This window comes from Lissotriton vulgaris, chromosome 4_1, assembly GCF_964263255.1.
Source record: "Lissotriton vulgaris chromosome 4_1, aLisVul1.2, whole genome shotgun sequence".
In the NCBI taxonomy this organism is placed as follows: domain Eukaryota; kingdom Metazoa; phylum Chordata; class Amphibia; order Caudata; family Salamandridae; genus Lissotriton; species Lissotriton vulgaris.
This window is the reverse complement of record NC_141691.1, coordinates 1985663887-1985688297: the sequence shown is the minus strand read 5'-3', so window position 1 is coordinate 1985688297 and position 24411 is coordinate 1985663887. Positions and strand designations below refer to the sequence as shown.

Below are 24411 nucleotides of genomic sequence, written 5' to 3'. Positions count from 1 at the left end.
CCTTGTCTAAGATACATGTTTAAACATTCCCGTCCAGTTCACACCCCTGACCATTTTCATTTTAGTGTTTTCATGTGTGTCCCAAGTAAGTAGAAAATGCAAGCCAGGGGATCCATGAAGCTTTTTTTCTGAATATATTCACGGGTGCATATTAATATGAATTAATTGCAATTGAAACTAAAACACTGAGATGTTTAGAAGTGCATTATATTTTGGACTTAGGCTGTTTTCCTAATTTTGCTCATTATTGCATCCATTTATTATTACTGAGAGCATTTATTGCAATTGAATTCTTAGGTCTTGTGATTGATTTACTGAACTGAGCTGTATTTTCAATTTTTGTATTGTGCCTTAATAGTTTAATAAACCTTCTTTGTTTCCTCTTATTTACTCATCTCCAACTCCCATTTTGAGTGAGCCCTTTCTTCTTTTAAAAGTATTTTTGCAATGCTGTTTTAAGTCTTATGCTTAGGGACATATCTGTTCTTGAGGTCAATACTGCCCCCTCAATCTTGGTGCCACTATTATGCAGATTATCTCAGTGAATTAGACAGGTGTGAGAAATAAGATTGAGAAAGATTAAAATTATGTTTAGAATAAAACAGTAGTCCAGGCTACCCTTACATTTCCTTTTGTAGCATTGTTTTAATGTTTTCCTATCCATGTTTGACCTTCTTTTCAAAAGGGAAGTGGACAAAAAGAAGAAATTGAGGGAGAGATTGGAGGAACAGCTGATGAAGCTAAAGCTGCAGGCAACAGACAAAGAGGAAAATAAACAAATAGCTCTGGGCACGTCCAAGCTAAACTACCTTGATCCCAGAATTACAGTAGCATGGTAAGTGTAGTGCACAGGTGAGCATTATCTTAGAATTTAATGTGATCTTTTGATTCACACACTTTTCTATTGTAGGATGAAATGCTGTTCATAAAACAGTGTGATGGATCCAATCAAGGCTGAGTTTGTGATAATAATATTATAGTGGGGGTACAGATCATGTAGTTAGACCTGTACTAAACACTATATGGGTTGTCTGAATATGCTCCGAGTGCAAGCAGGAACCACCACTCTAGGCTAGGTAAGTTAGATACACATATAAAGATAACCTGTGCCACCCTCTGGTAGCTTGGAACAGAGTAGTCAGGCTTAGCTAAAGAGACAATGTGTAAAGTATCTGAAAGAAACACGTAGTGATAGATTCCTTACCTTAGATTCACCACCAGGCATCAGACTGGGTCTGTAAAGTTTTCGTCAGCAGTACCTGTGCGCGTCGTTAGGCGTTGTTGGGCGGCTCCCCGTGCTGACGTCGCTGGAGCAACTTAGACGCGCACTGACGTCAGTTCTTTCTTTTTTCGTGCCAGCAAGCGCAGATCCTGGAAACGCAAATACCCCCAGTCACTTTTTGACTGAGTTTTTTCGAGACCTTTTTGTCTAAATTCTTTCGAGTCAATTGACTCCTGGAGTCGTAGGGATGCCCCGCTTCAAGAACTGTGAGGGCTGTCACTGCATGATGTCGGTGACAGACCCGCACCGTGTGTGTCTCTACTGCCTGGGGTGCGACCACGACTCCATGTTGTGCCCCGACTGGCGGACTATGTCGCCGAAGACTTTGCGGGAGCGGTCTTGAAAATTGCTAGAAGTGCGGCAGTCGGCTCCGCGCCGCGCTGCTCAAGGTCCCAGTCCCAAGGGAGGTTGAGGGACCGGTCACAGAGCGGTCACCATCGTTCGTCTGGATCTAAGTCTTTGCACTCGGGGTCAGGTAAGTCGAAGCATTCCAAAAAGAAGTTGAAGAAGCGTTGTCGCTCCTCTACTTCCCGTCGTGCGACACAGCAGAGGGTGCGGGTGGTGCCGCTCCGGCGGAGCCTGTGACGTCGTCGCAGGCCTACCTGCCTTTTCCGGGTCCGTCGGCGACGCCTGCTCAGATGCAAGAATTTCTTGCTTCCATGGCCCGACTCTTTGGGGCGTCTGGTTCCACAGGTGCGCCTTCAGGCCCCGCGGGCCCGACTGAGGGTCCTGTTCTTCCATCGCCGCCGTCTTCGGCCCCTGCACTGCAGGACCCCCTTGGATCCCGGCTCGGATCCCAGGTGACACTGGTTGACCTCGTAACACCTCCACCTGTGGCGTCGCATCCTCTGGCACCACCTCAGACGTCGTCCGGAGCTAAACCCCAACATCGACCCCGGTTTCTGCCCGGACATGGCGCCGGAATGGCGTCGCTCTATGCAGATTGACGCAGACTGGTTCTTTTTACCTCTATGTCCGTCCTCCTTTTTTTCATCCTGTTTCACAGACTTGGGTGGAAGGGGAGGACTGGAAGGGGTCTGAGGACCCTCTCACACAACAGTGTGTGGTTATGATCTGGACTTGGCAGAGGATTTTTATGGCATGCCAGTGGTCTTGACACCTCACCTCACCTTGGCATGCTGTCTCCTCCTTCCGTGGCTATGTAGGAGGGAGCAAGTTACGCAGTGGTGTTGTTTAGGGTGGCCGAGGCCCTCCACCTCGAACTCCATACAGTGGCTGTCAGGACTAACCTCCTGACAGAAGTGCTTCAGATGGTGGCTACCTCTGCGGATCCACTGCTCCCTTTCAATTAGGCACTTTCTGGCGTTCTTTTAGGCACCTGGTCCAGGCCCAACACAGGGGCTCCTGTGGACAGGAAGGCGGCCCAGCGCCATTGCTCGGCTCAGGGCGACCCCTTCTTTCTCTCCCAACACCCCACTCCTGAGAGTTTCGTTGTCCAAGCCTCTGCCTCCCAGAGCACGTTCCCTTCCGCCCCTCTGGATTGAGAATCCAAGAAGCTGGAGCAGCTTGGCAAGATGCTGTTTTCATCTGTCAGCTTAGGGCTGCAGTCGGTGAACACTGCATGCCTCTTGGTCCGTTATTCCCACTCTGTATGGGACACGGTTGCGCGCATGCTGCCTAATTGTCCGGAGGAGGCCCAGACAGTATTCTCCTAAGCTTTTGCAGCTGAGCGAGAAGCAGCTAAGTTCACCATCCGTTGTGGGCTTGATACGGCTGATTCGCTGGGCAGGGCGATTTCCTCGACGGTGGTGATCGGCGCCACGCCTGGCTGAAGACAACTGGCTTCTCAGGGGATGTCCAGAACACACTGATGGACATGCCCTTTGATGGCATTCGCCTCTTTGGCAATAAGGCAGATAGTGTGTTGAAGCGCTTAAAGGAACTCCCAGGCTGCGGCCAAGTCCTTGGGCCTGTCGGCACTCAGCCTCCTCCGCCTTCGGCTTTCCACTCCTTTTGGGCCACGAAAGGGGTGCCCCAACACGTTCGTTCCAAAGCCACAGGACTGCGCAGCAACAACCTCAGCGCAGCTGCTGTTCTGGGGCCAGCGGGCGGGTTTGTCCACTTCCACCCCGCAGCATCCACTGCAAAGCCTTCCTAGTCCGGACTTTCAAACGCCAGTGGGCGGCAGAATTCACCATCATCTCCCCCACTGGCCCAACATCACAGCAGCCAAGTGGGTGCTGCAAATTGTCAGAAGTGGCTACTCTCTCCCCTTCGAGACTACCCCTCCAGCCATGCCACCTCTGTACCACCGCATGTCGGGGGACCATCTTGCGCTTCTTCAGCAGGAAGTCAGGGCCCTCCTGGCCAGGGGCCATTGAGCGCGTTCATGGGCCAGAAGTAGGTTGTGGTTGTTATTCCCACTACTTTCTAGTCCCCAAGAAGGACAAGGGCCTGCGTCCTATCTTGGACCTCAGGAACGTCAACCGCTTCCTCCGGAAGGAGAAGTTCAAGATGTTGACGCTAGCTCAGGTCTTGTCTGCCCTAGACACTGGTGACTGGATGGTAGCGTTGGACTTGCAGGACACACATTTCCACATCCCCATCCTCCTGGCCCACAGGCGTTACGTGCAGTTCACGGTAGGCCACAAGCACTTTCAGTTTACTGTGCGATCAGGTCTTGTCTGCCCTCGACCCTGGTGACTGGATGGTAGTGTTGGACTTGCAGGACACACATTACCACATCCCCATCCTCCCGGCTCACTGGCATTACCTGCGGTTCACGGTAGGCCACAAGCACTTTCAGTTTACGGTGCTCCCCTTCGGCCAGCGCCCCTCGGTTGTTCACGAAAGTAATGGCAGTGGTCGCAGCTCATCTGCGCAGATCAGGGCTTCCAGTCTTCCCCTCTTCCCCTATCTCGACTACTGGCTGTTGAAGGCAGGCTCGCCCCAGGCAGTCGTTTCCCACCACCAGACTACGGACAGCCTCTTTCATTTGCTGGGGTTTTCCATCAACGTGCCGCAGTCGCACCTGATTCCCTCTCAGAAGCTCCTCTTCATCGTAGCAGTTCTGGAGTTTCGGGTTTATCCTCCCGAGCAGCGAGTCCAGGATATTCAGACTATGATTCCGATCTTTCAGCCTCTATCCCGGATTTCGGTCAGATGACCCTCTGGCTGCTGGGGCTGATGGCCTCCTGCATCCAGCTAGTGGATCATGCCAGATGACATATGCAGGCTCTGCAGTGGGACCTAAAGTTCCAGTGGGCACAGCATCAGGGCAACCTTTCCGATCACGTCCAGATCTCGGAGGGCACTGCACGCCAATTGAAGTGGTGTCTCACGAATTGCGATTGGGTCAATGGCAGATCCCTTTCCCTTCCCGAACCGGAACACCCAGTTGTGACAGATGGGGCGGCTACCTGTGAGAGGCAGCGATCAGAGAACTCTGGTCTCCAGCGAAGTCCCGACTCCATATCAATCTTCTGGAGCTTCGGGTGATCCGGCTTGCGCTGAAGGCATTCCTTCCCTCTCAAGGAGAGAGTAGTGCAGTTGGTCACAGACAACACCACTGCCATGTGGTACTGCAGCAAACAGGGTGGGGTGAAGTCGTGGACTATCTGTCAGGAAGCTATGCGCCTCTGGACATGGCTGGAACACCAGGGCCTTTTCCTGGTGGCTCAAAACCTGGCAGGTTCTCTGAATGATAGGGCAGACAAACTCAGCTGCAGGTGCATGATGGATCAAGAATGGCGTCTGAACTCTGACGTGGTGCAAGGTATCTTTCAGCAGTGGGGAGAGCCTTGGTTAGATCTATTTGCCACCAAAGATGTCGGTGACCGACCCCCACCTTCGGTGCCTTTACTGTCTCTGGGGCCGACCACAATGACAAGTCGTGCCCAGACTGCCGGGCCTTGACCTCGGAGACTAGACAAGAGCGGTCCCGTAAGCGGCTCGAGCTCCGGCAGTCTGCTCCGCCCTGCTCGAGGTCCCGGTCTAGGAGGAAGTCGAGGGACCGGTCACAGAGCCGCAGTCATCGCCGTCACTCGTCGGGGTCCAAGTCCTCAGGTAAGTCGAGGCACTCGAAAAAGAAGTCGAAGAGACATCATCACTCTTCTGACTCCCTCCGACGCTCGCACGACGCGGCCGGGGATTCGGGCGACACCGCTCACGCGACTCCCCCAGAGCCATAAGCGCCGCGTCCAGCTCCACACCCGACGGTCCCTGGGCTGCACATGACACCAGAGGAGATATGACTGCCTCTTGGCCATGAGGACTCCCTTCCCTCCGTCGAACCCTTTCGAGGCGCCTTCTGGCCCGCGGGTCCGTCTGGGAGCCCTAGCTGGCCGGCGGCTCCGGCCCCGGCGCCGTTGGGTGCTTCTGTAGTGTAGTTCCTATATTCCCAATAGGCTCTGCGCATTGGAATAACATAAACGATAGTTTAGACGTAGGACTGAAGTCGACTAGGTCTCTATTGAATATGTTAGACTTAATTGTGAATGCCAGCTAGCTCAGAGGTCACTAGAAACTTTCTCGAATAAACAAGAAGGGATTCGTTTCTGACAACCATATAACATGACAACTTTGTTCCCCAAGAATAAGAAATATATCTCCATGGTCGCGGAAACAATAGATGGCTATTTCACTCAGTCAATCGTGCATGCTTTGTTTCACCAGGGTTTTTGCAGAGAAATAGAGAGACAGGCGTTTTCAATAGAAAGGTTATTTATTGAGCAGTCTTCTTTCTCATGCAAGAGAAGTTAATTGCTACAATCGTAATACTTGCTATGAAGTAAAGTGCGTACAGTAAAAGGAGTATTATGAAATAATACTGTAAAAGCATTATATGGTTTCTAAGCCATAAGATACTTAAAATAGATAAAATACATACAATGATAAATAATGACTAAAAGTACTCAACTGGTGCATCTAAAATACGCCTTCCCCGGTGTACCTAACCTAAGTCTAGTACAAGGGAAGAAGTAAGTGAGGTGTAGCTTGAGTTAAATAGTTTCTGCCAAGAATATCCAAGAATTCTTTAAGGGTCTAATCAGCTCCATACCTTGGTTATAGAATGAAGGAGGTCTTGTATCTCTCTCTAGGGACTCGATCTCCCAGTAACCCGCATGGGTAGCAGGGAAACACTGGATCTGGATTTCTCTGCAGGAGAAAAGACAGCGTCTCTCTCAGTGCGTCAGCTGGAGGGTCTGCTTCCTTCGGCACTCGCTACAGCAGGGCGTCGGACAAGTAGTTAGTCGATCTGCTCTAAACCACTGTGTGTTTGCTAGGGCAGATGTGGGTATATTTATACCTGGAAGGTGACGAGTTTGACGTAAGGGTGGACATAATAACGTCACTAAGAACTCGAAGTTCTTTACACGCTCCAGGAGTTCTGGGACAAATCAATACTGAAGCAGGGGGAAGTCCCGTACTGCTGAAGGCTGGTTGTCTTCAAGAACTTGTTGTATTCTAGGAGCTTAGTGGAAGTAGCCATGCCGTATTTGGACTGCATTGGCTGTGCCTAAATATGGTTATGATTCTTATGCCTATATAAGGATATGATAAGTTATACCTATATAAGGGCATGAATCGGGAAAATTACACTAGAGCCTTAGATACGTTTACAACACCCACTCCACGTAGAATGTCCGTCTTTAGTAAAATACTAAACAGTTATAACATTTCTAAGCATGTGTTTACAATCCCACCCCAAAAATACATAAAATGCATTTGAAATGGTTTGTACACGAAAAATGAGTATTGTACTGTACGTTTTCTAAGCAGTGGTATCATTCAAATAATGCATATAGTTTTACATTTGAAATGCTGGCTGAATGATTCACGAAATTACATTTATGAAATGGCTCTTAATACAGAAGAGAAGGTTGAGACCATTTCATCACAGATTTATATAATACTGTACATGTGCTAGAGGCTAAGTTCAAATATTGTCTCTAGGTTTCAAAAATAGAAATCTTGTTCTCTAAGAATAGTTCTACATTAAGCAGATTACTCTGTGCCAAAAAAGGTAAATATTTTGGTATTGAGAACAAATAATTTTGTTGTAGTAAAAATAGTTCCAAATTTTTAGAAGTTCTGTTTATCAAAACTGAAGGCCGAAATCAAAGTTCAGGGAACGCTGTGTGCTTGTTTCTCAAGTTATTCTCGTTATTAGGAGAAAACATTAACTCAGATAGGCTGGCAAAGAATTCGTCTACCACAGTAGGTGAAAGTTGGGCCATTTCCGAAAAAGTAGAAATAGTGCATATGTGAGATGCATTACCGTCCGCGTGATCTGGATCAGTAATGTTCACAGAAAGTTGTACATGTGTGCCGCTTTAATCTCGTACCTCACCGCTACCTAGTCGTAATGGTGAAGTCTCAACGAATGCCGTCATCAGAATTGGTAGCCGCTGGGGACAACACGTTGCCTGATCTGTTACCGAACCAAGCAAAGTATCGACATCCATAGGTACTGCTGATGGAAGTGAGAGACAGATGTCTAACACGCATTCTTCTCCGCAGCGCAGGCATCGTAGAACAGGTAAGATGCAATCTTGCCAGATTGGTGTGAAGGATAGAAACCATGTGGTATTTAGATCTTAGACGAGCCAAGCCGAGGACCTGTGTTATCTTATTTCGGTACCGCATTGCCTGGATCGTTTGTTCCATGGTAATCTGGGTATCGCTGGTGACTGGACTTGACATATTGGAGCAGAAGGAAAAAAAATAAATTCCTGCCACGAGTCACAAAATGAGAGGCAGACCGCCGAACACAGAGTGCACAAAATTCGGTAAAATGCTCAGGACTGCTTCAAAGGGTGCTAACAGTCCCAAAAAAAAATTCTTAAATACATGTGCGATGCCACTGGTATCTGACCTGTTTAAAATTTGACCGAACATTTCTACAAAATGTACGGGGCAGTTTGTTGATAATAATGTATGTATCTCTGCTGAGGTCCTTGCAACTTGCAGATCATACGTTTCTCTAGACGAGGTCAAAGGCACAGTTTTTTGTAGAAGAATGGCTTTCATTCTGCTTAATGTATCAATTTGAATAGAAGAGATATTCAATGAAGGCTAAATCGTTGCCTCCTTGTCTGGCTTGCTGTTTGGATACAATACTTGCATGCAACAAGTGACCCTGGATGAGACACTGACTTGATAGGCCGTTCCTGGCAACATGCCACAACAGCTGTGGGCACTTAACATAACGTAGCTGCCATTGGAAAGCTGCCTGAAAACAGGTTCTATTTGTGTGGCTAGGGTGCCGTGCAAGTGGCAAGAAAGGTCATTAGATGAACCCTCACAGCCTCCATGTAAATTTATTTCTTGACACAGAAGTGTACCACTTAGCGAGTTTTCACAATTTTTCCCACTAAGAAATACTTCTTTGTTATGCCCACTCCAACATCTCTGTGTGTAAGGTAAATTCCAGGTCGACTTAATGTATCCTTTACCCAACCTTTCATACAGGCCCGCTGGTATATGCTGTAGGCAGTATTGAAACTGGAATGTGGTTATTGGTATTGTTATTGTACCATGTATTATCCATTCAATGACTGGCCTCTCGGAAACTGTTAATGGTAATCTTTCTAGTTTTTCAATGCTCAGCCCTGTATAGTCTGCTCCTTTTTGTGCCAAAGAGATTTGTTTATCTGTAAGGTTAAAGATAGAAAATAATGGCGTGTTGATTAAACGTCAAGGCACGTAGCCTGAACGCAGATTTTGTAACGTGCAGCCTAACTGTACAATAGAACGTAATTGGGAACATGTTGTAACATTAGCATATCCTGTTCTATTATATCAATAGCAGATGATACAATGCTGTCAAAGAATAAATTCTGGAGGACAGAGTCGTTAACCCATTGTCCGCTACAGACAGTGATTTTTCCAAATGAATACGATCAATTTCTCGTATTTTTTCAGCAGTTTCAATTTGCGTTACTTTACAAGCTTTGTTGTAAGCAGCATATATACCGGCGTATATGAAACGTTTTTGATGCTGTTTGCGAGGTCCCAATAAGAAATCCCGCAAATCAGCACCTTCTTTAAGTAAAGTCAAGTGTTGCTTAATTTTAGGGAGTGTGGATTTCTGTAGCCATTCGAGGCATAGTTTTCCTACACTATATGTTGTTATTATCCCTGGATGTTGTCTCTGGGAATATCTTGGGTCTGGCCTGTTCTGTTTGAACCCCTGTGTTTTGTCCAGGAATCTATCTTGACAGTTATTAGTGTCTGTGGGCCAGATCAACCATTTTTTCCAATCAGGATTAATTCTGTTTTGGTGTAAAATACAGGACACGTCTAACCCCTCATCTGTAGTGCTATTTCTATCAGGCATAGGCTTTGGTATAGACGGGTTGTTAAAATCTTTTATCTTGGCTAGGCCAAGACATGTAGTTAGTTGAATGGTGTCATTCAGGAACATTATTTGTTCTGGGATCATGCAGGCTCTGAATAATTATTCTAATCCATGTACTTGCCAATCTTTTGAACCCCAGATTGATTTTGTTTCAATGTTATCTTTCCAGAATTCAAAACCAAATGTAATCCCTGTACTTGCCAATCTTTTGAACCCCAGATTGATTTTGTTTCAATGTTATCTTTCCAGAATTCAAAACCAAATGTAGACAATTGTTCATAAAATTTTGCAGAATATATCTGTTTTGTATTGGTCAACATATTTTTCATTCCTGTCTTATTCACATTTTTGAAATAAAACATTCTGGATCTGTGATATTAAACCCTGAGAAGTATGGCAATTTCTCATAAAATGTTTTCGAGCTGCCTTTTGGAGGTGTTGGACAATGTTCCCATTGATTATAAGTTAAAACATTTCTAGGTTTTGCAGATTTATGCAAATAGTGGTGCCCATAATGATTAAAGCAATACATTTCTTCATAATTAGATGAACCTTCGAAATAATCATTATCTGTAAATTTTGCTGACATTTCTAAATCAGACATCATATTATTAACCCCTTCGACGCTAATGACAAAGCCAGCTCGTCATGGGCGTTACCTGCGCTGCGCGGATGACGAGCTGGCTTTGTCACGTTACGCGGGATTTTTGAAAATGCCGCGCACAGCGGGAAAAGCCGCCGCAGCGATGCGGTTAATAGTCTCAAAGTCCCAATCATCAGAGAAAGTGCTCGGTGAGACAAAGTCATTTAATGAAACCTTGAACTGGTGTGGATACTTAAAGAGTTCAACCTGGCCATAGATGTCGTAATCAGTAGCGTCCCATGCTACACCACCAGGTATAGGAATGGCTGTGATGTTTACTGATGACTGGTCTCTTTTTTCATATATATCAACAAAAGGAGAGGTAGGGAGTATCAAGTGACACTCCTATTCCCCGGTTATATTAGATAAGCAAAGAAAGAGTGTCTTGTGGTATCGATGAGATCACACAAAGGAGCAAATGGAAAAAGGGGGGAACGGCCTAACTCAGGACGTTTAAGAAAGCCCTCACTCACCACCTGGTGAGGACATGCTTCATCATCGGGCCCCACTAAAGAGGCCGAGTGCCTCTTTAGTGTGCTTCAACGCCAGATCTACTGCGGAGCAGGATTATGTGAGTAAAGGGCGTGCGGTGAGAGATACACAATTAGTGGTGATTAAAAATGTCTGTAGTGTATCAAAAATAATTTATTATGTGATCACTTAGGACATATTATTAAAATGATGTGTGGGAAAACAGTCCACAATTAATTGTGAGGTTATTTCCATAATTGTCAGTCAACATGTTTCTGCCTCTGAAATGGTGTAAAGTTACCAGGCATTCATCAGGACTCTTGTAAGTGTACTAAACCCTGGTGGTATGGGCACTCTAAGGCCCACTCTTACCTAGGGGCGTGAAAGCGAAAAGGAAAGGTGAAAAAAGTGCAAAAAAATAGGAAGAAAATTGTCTTCCTAGAACTCCTGGTTTAGGAGGCTTCCTGCATTAAGGTTTATGCACCTGTATAGAAAAAAGGACATAGACATACATAAAGGACAAGACAAACAGTTAATGGATGTTCTTAATCACAATTGTTGGTCTATGGTGCTCCATTCGTCGTGACAAGACAGTGTGTGGCGCGATAACGATATGTTCATCACCACCTCCGTCCCTGGGTTAATAAGCACTAGTCACTGGGGAGTGCAGCGTGCTAGAAGTGAAACAATTTGTGATAATGGGTAATGATTAAAAGTGGAAGAAAAACTTCCCAAGAGCGATCAATATGCTAGAAAGGTCCAAACGATCGCTGTAAATGTAAATTAAAAATGTCTCACTTTTATGGTGTCACGGGTACACCATGGGTCACAGGAGGGGGGTGGTAGCTTAAGTGGCACACCCTTGGAAAAAGGAATAAACATACAATGCATCAAAGAAGTTAGAGTAGCGGTACTTAGCTCTGTGAAATGCCGCCAAACTCGTGTTCGTCATAGTCTGATAGGTTACTTACGCCCTTGACGCTCGGCACCCTCAGTATACCGCATTACCCTCTGACTGGACCCAGACGATCAAGAGTGGGGTCCGGTAGACAGCTTATCAGTGTTTGGCAGCGAGGCAACGATCGCTTCCGGGAGGCGGGGCCCGCCTTAGTGGAGGGGCGGTGCCCGGAGTTGGGGCCAATCGAAGGCTGGTTTGTCTTGGTGACGTAGTTTAATCACATGTTCTGTCGTCACGAACGGAGGTTCGTTCGGTTGCCACAGAGACCGTTTTGTGAGACCTTTGTAGAATGTTAACTATATTAAATCAGACAGGTCAGACAGACGGACAACGAATCGTCTTTAGTGAGGAAGAAGGCAAACCATGGGTAATACGGACGTTTCTTCTGCTTAGCCGGGGGTTGCAGAAAAACAAAAAACTCTTCAATGCCAGCGGGGTCAGGCATGGGGGAGATTGAGAGGAACACTCACAGGAGAGGTTAAAAACACCCAGCTATCAGTTCAATAAGAATAGTAGGAGGCAGGCGCCGCAGATAGCTTGAGGGCGCAGTGGGTGACGAAGCTGTCATGAGGGCGGGGGTGTCAAATGGCGAGAGATTGAATAGCCATGGGTATTTAAATGGGGCAGCGATCACAAAGTAATTAATTAGGCTGACTATCCAAATGTATTTACTTAATCACTGAATTCCAAGGAATGTCATCATTTAGTCCGGTGAGGTGGGTCCCCAATCTGTAGACCCACCTCTGCTCTTTCTCAAAGAGGCGGTTGCTGATATTGTTGCCAGTGTGCAGCTGTTCAATCACAGTCCACTGCATGTCATTGGTGGTGTGATTTTGTTAGAGAAAATGTCTGCTCATTTTGGTTGCTTTTTTGCATCTAATATTAAATCTGTGCTCGCAGATCCTCTGCTTAACTTTCCTACTAGTAAGACCCACGTAGCGTAGATCACAAGGGCAGGTAATCCGATATATAACATTTTGAGAGTTACAATTAGTGTGGTCTCTCTGTGTCCACACTTGTCCTGGATCGAGTGCTAGGGTTTTGGTATGCGTTGTAAGGTGACAAACGCTACAGTTGGAGCAGGGAAAGTGACCCGTCACCCTAGGCAGATTCCACGTATCTGTCACGGATCTTACTGCTACAGGAGCAGTGGTTTTTGGTCGGGTGTGGACCAGTGCATCCCTAAGGCTGCGTCCCTTCCTGAAGGAAAAAAGTGGTTTTTCCCAGGTTTTGTTGATACTGGTAAGGATCTTCCAGTTTTTGTTGATGGACTTTTTTATAGTGTTAGAGAGGGTGCTGTATGTTGTTACACAGGTAAGCGGGATCTCTTCGGTATGATCGATTTTGTCCTCAAGGAGCGCTTCCCGTGGTTGGTTGTGCGCTCTTTTGTAGCTTTTGTTCAGTGTTGTTGCTGGGTAGCCTTGTGACCTCAATTTCTCAGTAAGGTCGATCGATTGTGACTTGAAATCTTGTAAGTCGGAGCAATTGCGTCTGATACGCAGATACTGGCCATACGGGAGATTTTCTTTCAGTGGGCGGGGATAGAAACTCGTAAACTCCAGCAAGTTATTTTTAGCAGTGGGTTTGTAGTGTGTCTTAGTAGACAACCTAGTCCCCGAGACCGTGATAGTCACGTCAAGAAAGGTTGCCTCTATTTTGCTGGTACTGTACGTGAATTTAAGGTTCGGGTCCAGAGTGTTAATCCAAGCGAGGAAGGTTAGTAGTTGCTCATCACTGCCGTTCCAGATCAATAAGACGTCGTCAATGTAACGTTTCCACATCTAAATGGATGAGGTAAAGGGGCCATTAGATGGTAGAATGTACTTGGCCTCAATGTCAGCGACATAAAGGCCGGCCACACTTGGGGCGAAAGTACTGCCCATGCAAGTACCAGTACATTGCAGGTATGGTTGCCCCTTATAAGAGAAAACATTCTCTTTCAGTGCTAAAGTGGCACAAGCGATAATAAACTCCTTAGAGGTCCGATAATTCCAGACCACTGTGTCTAGAGCTGACCCAAGGACTCTTATGGTATCATTCTGGGGGATGCTGGTATACAGGCTCTCGATATCTAGTGTTACAAGAGTTACTGAGTTTTCAACAAAGTTAAAGTCTTGCATGAGTTGTAGAAGACTTTCAGTGTCTTTCAGGTAGATCGGAGTATGCTGTACAATTGCCTTCAGGTAATGGTCACAGAAACGTGAAAGGGGCTCCAACAAGGAGCCTATGCCTGAGACGATCGGACGGCCTGCGGGGGGCATTCGATTTTTATGCGTCTTGGGCAAAGTATAGCAGTTGGGCGTTACGCTATCATTGATGCTGAGGAAGTCTGCCTCATTTTTGGATATCTGTCCATGTTCTTCCGCCCTTCTAACGAGGTTGGTAATTTGTGCCTGAAGTTCCTCCCTGGGGTCCCTGAGCAGAGGGATATAGTTTTTCCTGTCATCGAGGAGGACTTGACATGCCCACTCATAATCAACTGTGTTCTGTATTACAAGGCCACCGCCTTTATCCGCTGGTTTTATGGTTATGTTTGGATCTTTTTGTAGACTTTGCAACGCTTGGTATTCTGCAGTACTGAAATTACCAAATGTCGAGGGATCCTGGCAGGTTTCAAGGTCAAGAAACACAGCCTGTTCGAAAGCTGTAATTGCTGCCGGCACTGTGTGTGGAGGAGGGGTAAATGTGGAATCAAGTCTCAGTCCTGTATCCCCTTTGCGTGTAGCTTCGTTCGGGTCTTCTTTACCTTCGAAGAGGGCTTTCAGTTTCAATTTCCTGAAAAAGGCCGCAAGTTTACAATGTAGCTTAAATTTGTCTGGGCGAGATGAAGGGACGAAACCGAGGCCTCTTTCGAGGACCTTGGTTTCCGTCGCAGTCTGTATTTTGTCCGATAGGTTAGTAATTAAACTTGGGGGCCGCTCGTTCCCGGTTGTTGAGTCTTGCTGCGGGTGTGGTTGCCCACTGCATCGTCGTCTTCCCACGATACTTGGTTACACCCTTCCCTCTTCCCTCTCCTGCCCCTCTCTAAAAAAAGGCTGTTGGTATTGATTGGGGAAGTTTGGTGGTGGCATGAAGCCAGGGTTCCAACCCATCATTGGGAAAGGGGGCTGTTGGAAGGGGAATTGGTGAGCCATACCACCCATTGGGGGGGTAGTTGCCATCTCTGTTAGTTAGGATAACCTTGTCTCCCTCTGTTGTTACGGTTACCTCTATTGCCTCTTTTCCTTCCCTGCTAAAAGGACCCGTTGCTTGACCCACTGCTGTTTGAGGTGTCTTCATCGGACTGATCAGTGTTACTGGGGTTCCTTGTTGGTGGAGTGAAAGTGGCTGCCGAGTAAGGGTAGACCTTTTCAAACTCTAACTTCTTGAGATCCTTCTGGAATTTAGTGACTTTGCATTGTGTGAGACTGTCCTTCTATTCAGATATCCAAAAATGAGGCAGACTTCCTCAGCATCAACGATAGCGTAACGCCCTACTTCTATACTTTGCCGAAGACGCATAAAAATCGAATGCCCCCCGCCGTCTGATCGTCTCAGGCATAGGCTCCTTGTTGGAGCCCCTTTCACGTTTCTGTGACCATTACCTGAAGCTAATTGTACAGCATACTCCGACCTACCTGAAAGACACTAAAACTCTTCTACAACTCTTGCAAGACTTTAACTTTGTTGAAAACTCAGTAACTCTTGTGACACTAGATATCGAGAGCCTGTATACCAGCATCCCCTAGGATGATACCATCAGAGTCCTTGGGTCAGCTCTGGACACAGTGGTCTGGAATTATCGGACCTCTAAGGAGTTTATTATCGATTGTGCCACTTTAGCACTGAGAGAGAATTTTTACTCTTATAAGGGCCAACTATTCCTGCAATGTACTGGTACTTCCATGGGCAGTACTTTCGCCCCAAGTGTGGCCAGTGTGAGAAGTTGGCCTGATATGCAGTGCTCACTATTCTAGTGATCACTATGCATCAGTCCAAACGACCCTTATGGTGATTGGTTGTAAGTCAACCTTAGACCAGCTATCCTAGTAGCGTGGATACGAGCAGTCTTCGGGCTAAACTCTAGAGGGCGTGTTAAGCCAGCTGTTATACCATCACATATACCCCTTGAACACCAAGTGAAAGGACACCACACAAGTGTTATGAAAATAAACAGTGTATTTATTAAAATCACAACAGCCCTGTACTCTTTATGAGTACAGGGTACTAAGCACACAACAAAACTCTTATGAAAATACTTCAAGTTGCACAATTTACACAAATGCCCGAGGGGCACGAAAAACCATATACTACAAAAGTGGAATGCGAAATTACTAGCAGGTAAGTACTGTACTAATAGGCTTTGGAATTGCTAGGACTACGTTACTGAACCTTCAGATTACTAGTAGGAGGCCTAGGGGACTCGGGTGCAGAGTGTGCACTCTCACGCGGGATGCGGGACAAAGTCTATGGGAGCTAGTAAAGACAAAGTTAGTGTTCTCGGGCGAACCCGATAGGGTAGATCGAAAACGACAGTGGATCCTGACCCTTGGATAGTGAGGCTATGCTGGGGCACCGAAATGCCGAAGTTACCTAGCCCAGAGGCTGCAGCTGCATATGTCTCAAAAGACATCGGGAATCCTCGTAGACGAACCAGGAGCCTGAGGAAAGAAGTTGCTGGCAGGCGACCAGTGAAGATAGTTCGAGTGATCCAAGCCTGGATCAAAGATGGATGACACCTGAAAGCAGAGGGGACCAAGTTCGTGACTACTAGCCAGTAGTCAGGTGGCACCAGGAGGGCACCGGATGGTGGTCACCTCGACTAGGTGAGTGGGCGACGCTGTGCTCTGCAGATCTCACGGACCAGGAGGCGTTGTCGGCGACCAGGATGGAGGTGCGAGCTGTCCCACGATGGATGGAGCTGTCGACGTCGCTGGACCCAGGATTGGGGCAACAAGTCTTGGCAAATTCAAGCCCACGCGGGGGACTCAAAATGGCGCCTGGAGTGGACCAGGAGGGTCCGGGGTGCTCCTCTTTTGGAAGGGAGCAAGGGCCAGTCTGGAGCAACCAGACCAGCAGCAGTGATGTCGTCGGGCGTCGTTCAGAAGGCCACAAGCCAGCGGGCTAGTAGCCAAACAACGCGGTGAGCAGCAAAAAGCAGAAGGGCCCCACGCAGATCGTGGAGATGCTGGGAGGCTGGACTTCGGTGCTGGAGCTGCTCAGGGTCGGGGCTTCTCGGACCCCAAAGCACTCACCAGAGGATCCCTCGGCGGTTGTGCTGGATAAGAGTCGTGCAGTTCTGATGATGCCGGTCCCTCGAGGTCTCGTCGCACCTACGGTTCTCAGCTTAGCTGTAGAGGTAGGTAGAGGTCAGAGGTGCCAGGGAAGCCGGGTCTCGTCGTGCTGGTCGGTCAGATTCCTGAGGAAGGACGTGCAGCAAACCGCAGAGTTCTTAGATGGTGCCTGCGGATGCAGGGTGACTACTCCTTAGCCACAAGGGAGAATCTTGAGAAGAGTCTCCTTAGCCACAAGGGAGAATCTTGAGAAGAGTCTTGAAGTCCTTTCGTAGAAAGTCGTTTCTTGATTCAAAGATGATCTAATTTGGAAGGGTCCCCGCTCCTGCCTTTATCCTAAAGAAAGGGGTGGGTACGCGACTAGGTCCGGCCCTAGGGGTGGGACCAGGAAGGGGGGTGGTTACACCCCTCTCCCATGCCGGACTTTCCCCAGGCCAGGGCTGGTGTGCCCCTGGAACTGGTTCTAGCCGGCAGATGCGTAGTGAGCACCGGGGTGCCACTCAGCAGTCACCTTCCTGTAAAGCCCTGCCTACCCAGGATACACAAAACCCTGTCTGGGATGGTGCTAGCACCGCCCTGGACAGGAAACCCTTTGTCCAAGCTTCCCTCGCTGGAAGGACTCCCAGCAGCAGGAGGTCAGACTCGTGTCTGTGGTGGCAGCATCCATTTTGTGGAGCTGAGGCTTCGTTTAACTTTAACCGGGGTTCACAGTTACATACATGTCGTGTCCCTCTAGAAGGGTGGAATGCTAACCCCGTCGCCAGAATTGGCGAGGGGTTAGTATTCCAATTCGTATGACACCTTACTCGACATGTTTTGATAAAGCGATACCAGAGATAGCATTTAACCGCGAGGATTATAATGCACTTAAGAGTATATGGTATGCGTTATCATGGAACAGCTATTAGGACTTGGTTCCGCAAGCTGCAAACGGGCTCAGCTCATGCCAGAGCACCATTTCACACGATTCCAAGCACTCTGCCTTAGGATTGTCAAGGCCTGCCATAGGAGTGACTGATAGGAATCTGTGTGTCCATTTTTAGGGTTAGATATAGGTATACTATATCTAAAGCAAAGGGTGATTACACCACCTTGCCCCAGCTGTCGTGCAGCCAGTTGTGTCAGATTTAGATGGCCATCCAGGGGTGGCATAATACATGCTTCAGCCCCTGGTAGCCCCTGGGTACACAAAGGCCCTGAGTTACAGGGTCTGATTAGGTGGCCCAGTCCCAATTGGATAATGCACCTAAGGTACACATGTCAATTTAGTGAGAGAACAGCTAGGCTGTGGGTCTGATTGGCAGGCCCACAGCCAGGGAAAGTCGTAAACCAGTGAAACAAAAGCAAAAAATCTGGGTGATCATAGGATTGCAGATCCTACTCTCCTACAGCCGGCCTTTGTCGCTGACTTTGAGGCCAAGTACATTCTACCATCTAATGGCCCCTTTTCCTCATCCATTCAGATGTGGAAACGTTACATTGACGACTTCTTATTGATCTGGAACGGCAGTGATGAGCAACTACTAACCTTCCTCACTTGGATTAACACTCTGCCTCTGTTTTGCTACAGTAGCAGCAAAACAGAGGCAACCTTTCTTGACGTGACTATCACGGTCTCGGGGACTAGGTTGTCTACTAAGACACACTCCAAAACCCACTGCTAAAAATAACTTGCTGTAGTTTACGAGTTTCCATCCCCGCCCACTGAAAGAAAATCTCCCGTATGGCCAGTATCTGCGTATCAGACGCAATTGCTTCGACTTACAAGATTTCAAGTCACAATCGATCGACCTTACTGAGAAATTGAGGCCACGAGGCTACCCAGCAACAACACTAAACAAAGGCTACAAAAGAGCGCGCAACCAACCACGGGAAGCGCTCCTTGAGGACAAAATCGATCATCCCGTAGAGATCCCGCTTACCTGTGTAACAACATACAGCACCCTCTCTAACACTAAAAAAAAAGTTCAACAAAAACTGGAAGATCCTTACCAGTATCAACAAAACCTGGGAAAAAACACTTTTTTCCTTCAGGAAGGGACGCAGCCTTAGGGATGCACTGGTCCACACCCGACCAAAAACCACTGCTCCTGTAGCAGTAAGATCCGTGACAGATATGTGGGTCTTCCTAGGGTGACGGGTCACTTTCCCTGCTCCAACTGTAGCGTTTGTCACCTTACAACGCATACCAAAACCCTAACACTCAAACCAGGAAAACTGTGGACACAGAGAGACCACACTAATTGTAACTATCAAAATGTTATATATCTGATTACCTGCCCTTGTGATCTACACTACGTGGGTCTTACTAGTAGGAAAGTTAAACAGAGGATCTGCGAGCACAGATCTAATATTAGATGCAAAAAAGTAACCACCAAAATGAGCAGACATTTTCTCGAACAAAATCACACCACCAATGACATGCAGTGGACTGTGATTGAACAGCTGCACACTGGCAACAATATCAGCAACCGCCTCTTTGAGAAAGAGCAGAGGTAGTTCTACAGATTGGGGACCCACCTCACCGGACTAAATGATGTTATTTCTTGGAATTCAGTGATTAAGTAAATACATTTGGATAGTCAACCTAATTATTACTTCGTGATCGCTGCCCCACCCAAATACGCATGGCTATTCAATCTCTCGCCATTTGACACCCCCTACCCTCATGACAGCTTTGTCACACACTGCGCCCTCAAGCTATCTGCGGCGCCTGCCTCCTACTATTCTTATTGAACTGACAGCTGGGTGTTTTTAACCTCTCCTGTGAGTGTTCATAATCTCTCAATCTCCCCCATGCCTGACCCCGCTTGCATCGAAGAGTTTTTCGGTTTTGTGCAACCCCCCGGCTAAGCAGAAGAAACGTCCGTATTACCCATGGTTTGCCTTCTTCCTCACTAAAGACGATTCGTTGTCCGTCTGTCTGACCTGTCTGATTTAATAAAGTTAACATTCTACGAAGGTCTCACAAAACGGTCTCTATGGCAACCAAACGAACCTCCGTTCGTGACGACAGAACATGTGATTAAACTTCGTCACCAAGACGAACCAGCCTTCGATTGGCCCCAACTCCGGGCACCGCCCTTCCACTAAGGCGGGCCCCGCCTCCCGGAAGCGCTCGTTGCCTCGCTGCCAAACACTGAATAGCTGTCTACCGGACCCCACTCTTGATCATCGGGGTCCAGTCAGAGGGTAATGCAGGTATACTGGGGGTGCCGAGCGTCAAGGGCGTAAGTAACCTATCAGACTATGACGAACATGAGTTTGGCGGCATTTCACAGAGCTAAGTACCGCTACTCTAACTTCTTTGACGCATTGTATGTTTATTCCTTTTTCCAAGGGTGTGCCAATTACGCTACCACCCCCCTCCTGTGACCCATGGTGTACCCCTGTGACACCATAAAAGTGAGACATTTTTCATTTACATTTACAGCGATCGTTTTGACCTTTCTAGCATATTGATCGCTCTTGGGAAGATTTTCTTCCACTTTTAATCATTACCCATTATCACAAATTTTCACTTCTAGCACGCTGCACTCCCAGTGACTAGTGCTTATTAAACCAGGGACAGAGGTGGTGATAAACATATCGTTATCGCGCCACACACTGTCTTGTCACGACGAATGGAGCACCATAGACCAACAATTGTGATTAAGAACATCCATTAACTGTTTGTCTTGTCCTTTATGTACGTCTATGTCCTTTTTTCTATACAGGTGCATAAACCTTAATGCAGGAAGCCTCCTAAACCAGGAGTTCTAGGAAGACAATTTTCTTCCTATTTTTTTGCACTTTTTTCACCTTTCCTTTTCACTTTCACGCCCCTAGGTAAGAGTGGGCCCTAGAGTGCCCATACCACCAGGGTTTAGTACACTTACAAGAGTCCTGATGAATGCCTGGTAACTTTGCACCGTTTCTGAGGCATAAACATGTTGACTGGCAATTAAGGAAATAACCACACAATTAATTGTGGACTGTTTTCCCACACATCATTTTAATAATATGTCCTAAGTGATCACATAGTAAATTATTTTTGATACACTACAGACATTTTTAATCACCACTAATTGTGTATTTCTCACCGCACGCCCTATACTCACATAATCCTGCTCCGCAGTAGATCTGGCGTTGAAGCACACTAAAGAGGCACTCGGCCTCTTTAGTGGGGCCCGATGATGAAGCATATCATCACCAGGTGGTGAGTGAATGCTTTCTTAAACGTCCTGAGTTAGGCCGTTCCCCCCCTTTTTCCATTTGCTCCTTTGTGTGATTTCATCGATACCGCAAGGCACTCTTTCTTTGCTTATCTAGGTCTATTTTTTCAACATGAGATGACTTGTGAGGTTTTAGGACCAAGTTGATTTACTGACTTGCTCTGTCCATTGTACTGTATTTTCCATCAATCATTCTTCCCAAGCTTAAAACCAAATGAGCCAGAGCAGGAGGAAAAGTACACCTAACACAATCCACAATTCAATCCATGATGACATCAGATATATTTCTCCAAGTTGATGAAAGAGTTTTCTTATTTTTTCTTTGAATGTTTTGTTTGCTGGCTTTTTTTCATGTTCACTAGGATCTTCAGAAAAGTCATTGATATTGATGAAATAGCCAGAAGCAGTTCTATCAATTGTTGGAATCGCATCAGGATTGTTATTAATCTTTGTAGTTTCTGCTTCCATTGTCATATTAGTATAGTCAGAGGCTACAACATTGTAGACAGGTGTTTCTTGACAAACTGTTGCAATTTCGTTTTCAAGAGGCACAAGTTCCATGGCTTTGTTGCATAGTCCTTTTTTATTCACTGCAGGTTTATCAAATGTGATTAGTCTCTCAGTTTGAACCTCTTGAATTGTAGCAAGGTTTGGTCTTCTGCTACATCTTGGGAGTCCACTGGGCCTACTACTTATTATTGGCCACATGATTGTGGTTTTACCAGGTCGATTGATACAACTCTGTTCTCCTTTTTACCAGCAAGGGGCGGTAGTACTACTGATCTTGTTCCGTGGATTGCTAAGACAGGTACTGCTTTTTTGTAAGAAAGCCCAAATTCCTTCTTCACTGCGATCTTTTCTCTGACCAGATCCCCAATCTTTGGAATCCAGACAGGTCTTGCTGGGACAGGTGGTTTTTCTTCAGTGGCCGTTGGCTTTAGCTCTGTGTTACTCAGACTTCTTCTTGTTTCATTTAAGTCCTGTAAAACAGCCAAACGATCTTTGATATCAAAGGTTTTTTGTTCCACCACTGAAGTCTGACTATCGAGTTCTTCGATTATCATTTTTTTTTTAAATTAAATTTGTACTTTATTACACCTTCGAGTCATACACACAGCCATCATCGCCTACAACCCAGAGGCCGGCGGCAGCAAGAGGTCACTCTCAAATCCCTTGGTAAAGATAAAACGCACAGCCATGATACCAACAGCCCAGAGGCCTGGCGGCGTAACTGCAGGTGTAGAAGAAGCGTGCAGTAGCACCAGTCCATGTAAGCAGGAGATGATCGACCTCAATCTGTCCAAAGAAAGCCCACCCGGCGGCGCCGGCGGTGTCAGTTCCAAGCGCAGGTCAGTGTGCCAGGACGATACGACCAGTGCAGACACACCGTAGTAAATGCATGAAGACCCAGGGATGGAGTTTCTCAAGAGGAAAACCAGGAAAAGGTGTATACAGGAACCAAAACCCCCATTCTAACATAAGCCCACCCACCCCAAAAACTAGCCAGACTACCGAAACCCGTGTCCACTCGCCCGCTCCCACCATTCACCACTTCCACAAACCCCTCAATAGGGCCATGGGCGTCGACTCACATGCCCACGAGGGCGAAACAAAGTTTAGTGGGGGTAGCGTCTACCTACAACCAGGACAGCCGTCCCGTGCACCCCTCCAATGTATAGCATCGTTAAGGCCAGGCACGATCCACTACTCACTCACAACACTTAAGCCTTCAACTACCACTCTCCTCATCCTCAGCCGCTGCAACCCCATCCTCCTGCAGCACATCCAACTCCACTCCTTCAGGATCTGACTCACCATCCTCTTGCGCGCTCTGAAACGCCCTAAACAACCCCCAGAAGTTCTTGGGGCGACTCTTCGGAGGAAGTAGTTCACTATACACCTCTGATTGCGTGCAACAGTAAAGTAAGTCCGCCTCCCAACGCTTCTTCGTGGGAACTGGCCCCCGCATCCAACACCGGGCAACCAGGCGCTTTGCCATCAGTAACGCCATGTCCGCAAGCCGCCGCAGTGCCACCGGCAGCGGTTTGGAAAAGCCGAGCAATGCGAGCGCCGGGCCGGGCAAGATCTCCTCACCTAAAATAGTGCTGAGATCCGCAAAGACCTCTACCCAGTACTTATGAATAGTGGGACAAGTCCAGGCCATATGGAGAAAGTCTGCCGTGTGAAAGTGGCAACGCTCGCATTCCGCCGACTCCCTCAGCCCATATCTATGCAGCCTTTCGGGCGTGTAGTAGACACGCTGCAAGAATTTAAAGTGTATCAGGCGGTGCCGACTGTTGAGCGAGATCTTTCTAGTGTTGGTAGAGCAATAGCGCCACATTTCGTCTGAGATAGGAGTTTGGAGGTCAGCTTGCCAGGCCAATCGGGCCTTGGAGGGGGGGCATTGCCGATGCCTATCACCCAGGGTCCTGAGAGCCGATATCAGTTTGCGAGAAGAGGGGGTCTTGATTACATACGTGAGCTCCGGCACTTCCTGCGGTTCAGCCAACTCCGGGCCCAATGTGGCCAGCGCCGCTCTACGAACCCTATGATATTGAAAGCTATGTAACAGCGTTGCCCCAGGGCAGGATTGAAGGACCTGTTGTAACGTCTTCAGGGTGCTGTTTAAAACTAAGTTAAAGTCCCCCCCCCCACCACAGCATTCTAGAGCCCACAAACTGCCTACAGCTGTCTGCCAGCAAAGCATAGAAATCTGGGGAATCGTAGTTGGGGCCATACACATTCACCAGCAATAGATCATGTCCTTTCCCCACACATCGTGCAATCACATACCGCCCCTCAGGGTCTACCGCCACTCGCTTTAGCGACAGTTGGGATTTGAGATTAGCCCAGGTGATCACCCCCCTAGCATGCGTGGTGAACCCTGCAGCAACACAAGCGGAACCAAGACCCCTCATCTGCAACATAGGACTGGACAGTGGCAGATGTGTTTCCTGCAGCAAAGCGAGGTCAATCCGGTGGCGCTGCAAGTACGCCAAGACCTTCCTGAGTTTACGGAAATCATTAAGCCCTCTAACGTTCCATGACAGTAATCGCAGAGAGCCCAGGGCGCTCTCTGGTCCTAGAGTCTCAGCGGTCGACATAGCAGACTAGAGAAAACAGTAGGGCAGAGCAGACGATGCAGCAGACACATTGCAGTAGTCGGCATAAACAGACCCCCCTCCCAACAGACCCCGAACCCCGCACACCACATTAGCAGCAGCATAAGAACACAGCAAACAACTAC

General features: G+C 47.4%; 1 protein-coding gene across 2 annotated transcripts in view; it reads left to right on the top strand.

Annotated features, from left to right (window-relative positions):
• Window positions 1-24411, top strand: part of TOP1MT (DNA topoisomerase I mitochondrial) — a 1598136-nt gene that overhangs the window by 1438471 nt on the left and 135254 nt on the right. For both annotated transcript variants that reach the window (XM_086966300.1, XM_086966301.1), the window contains one exon: window positions 686-835. In XM_086966300.1, the coding sequence (XP_086822426.1) occupies window positions 686-835 (150 nt within the window). The remainder of the gene's footprint in view (window positions 1-685; window positions 836-24411) is intronic.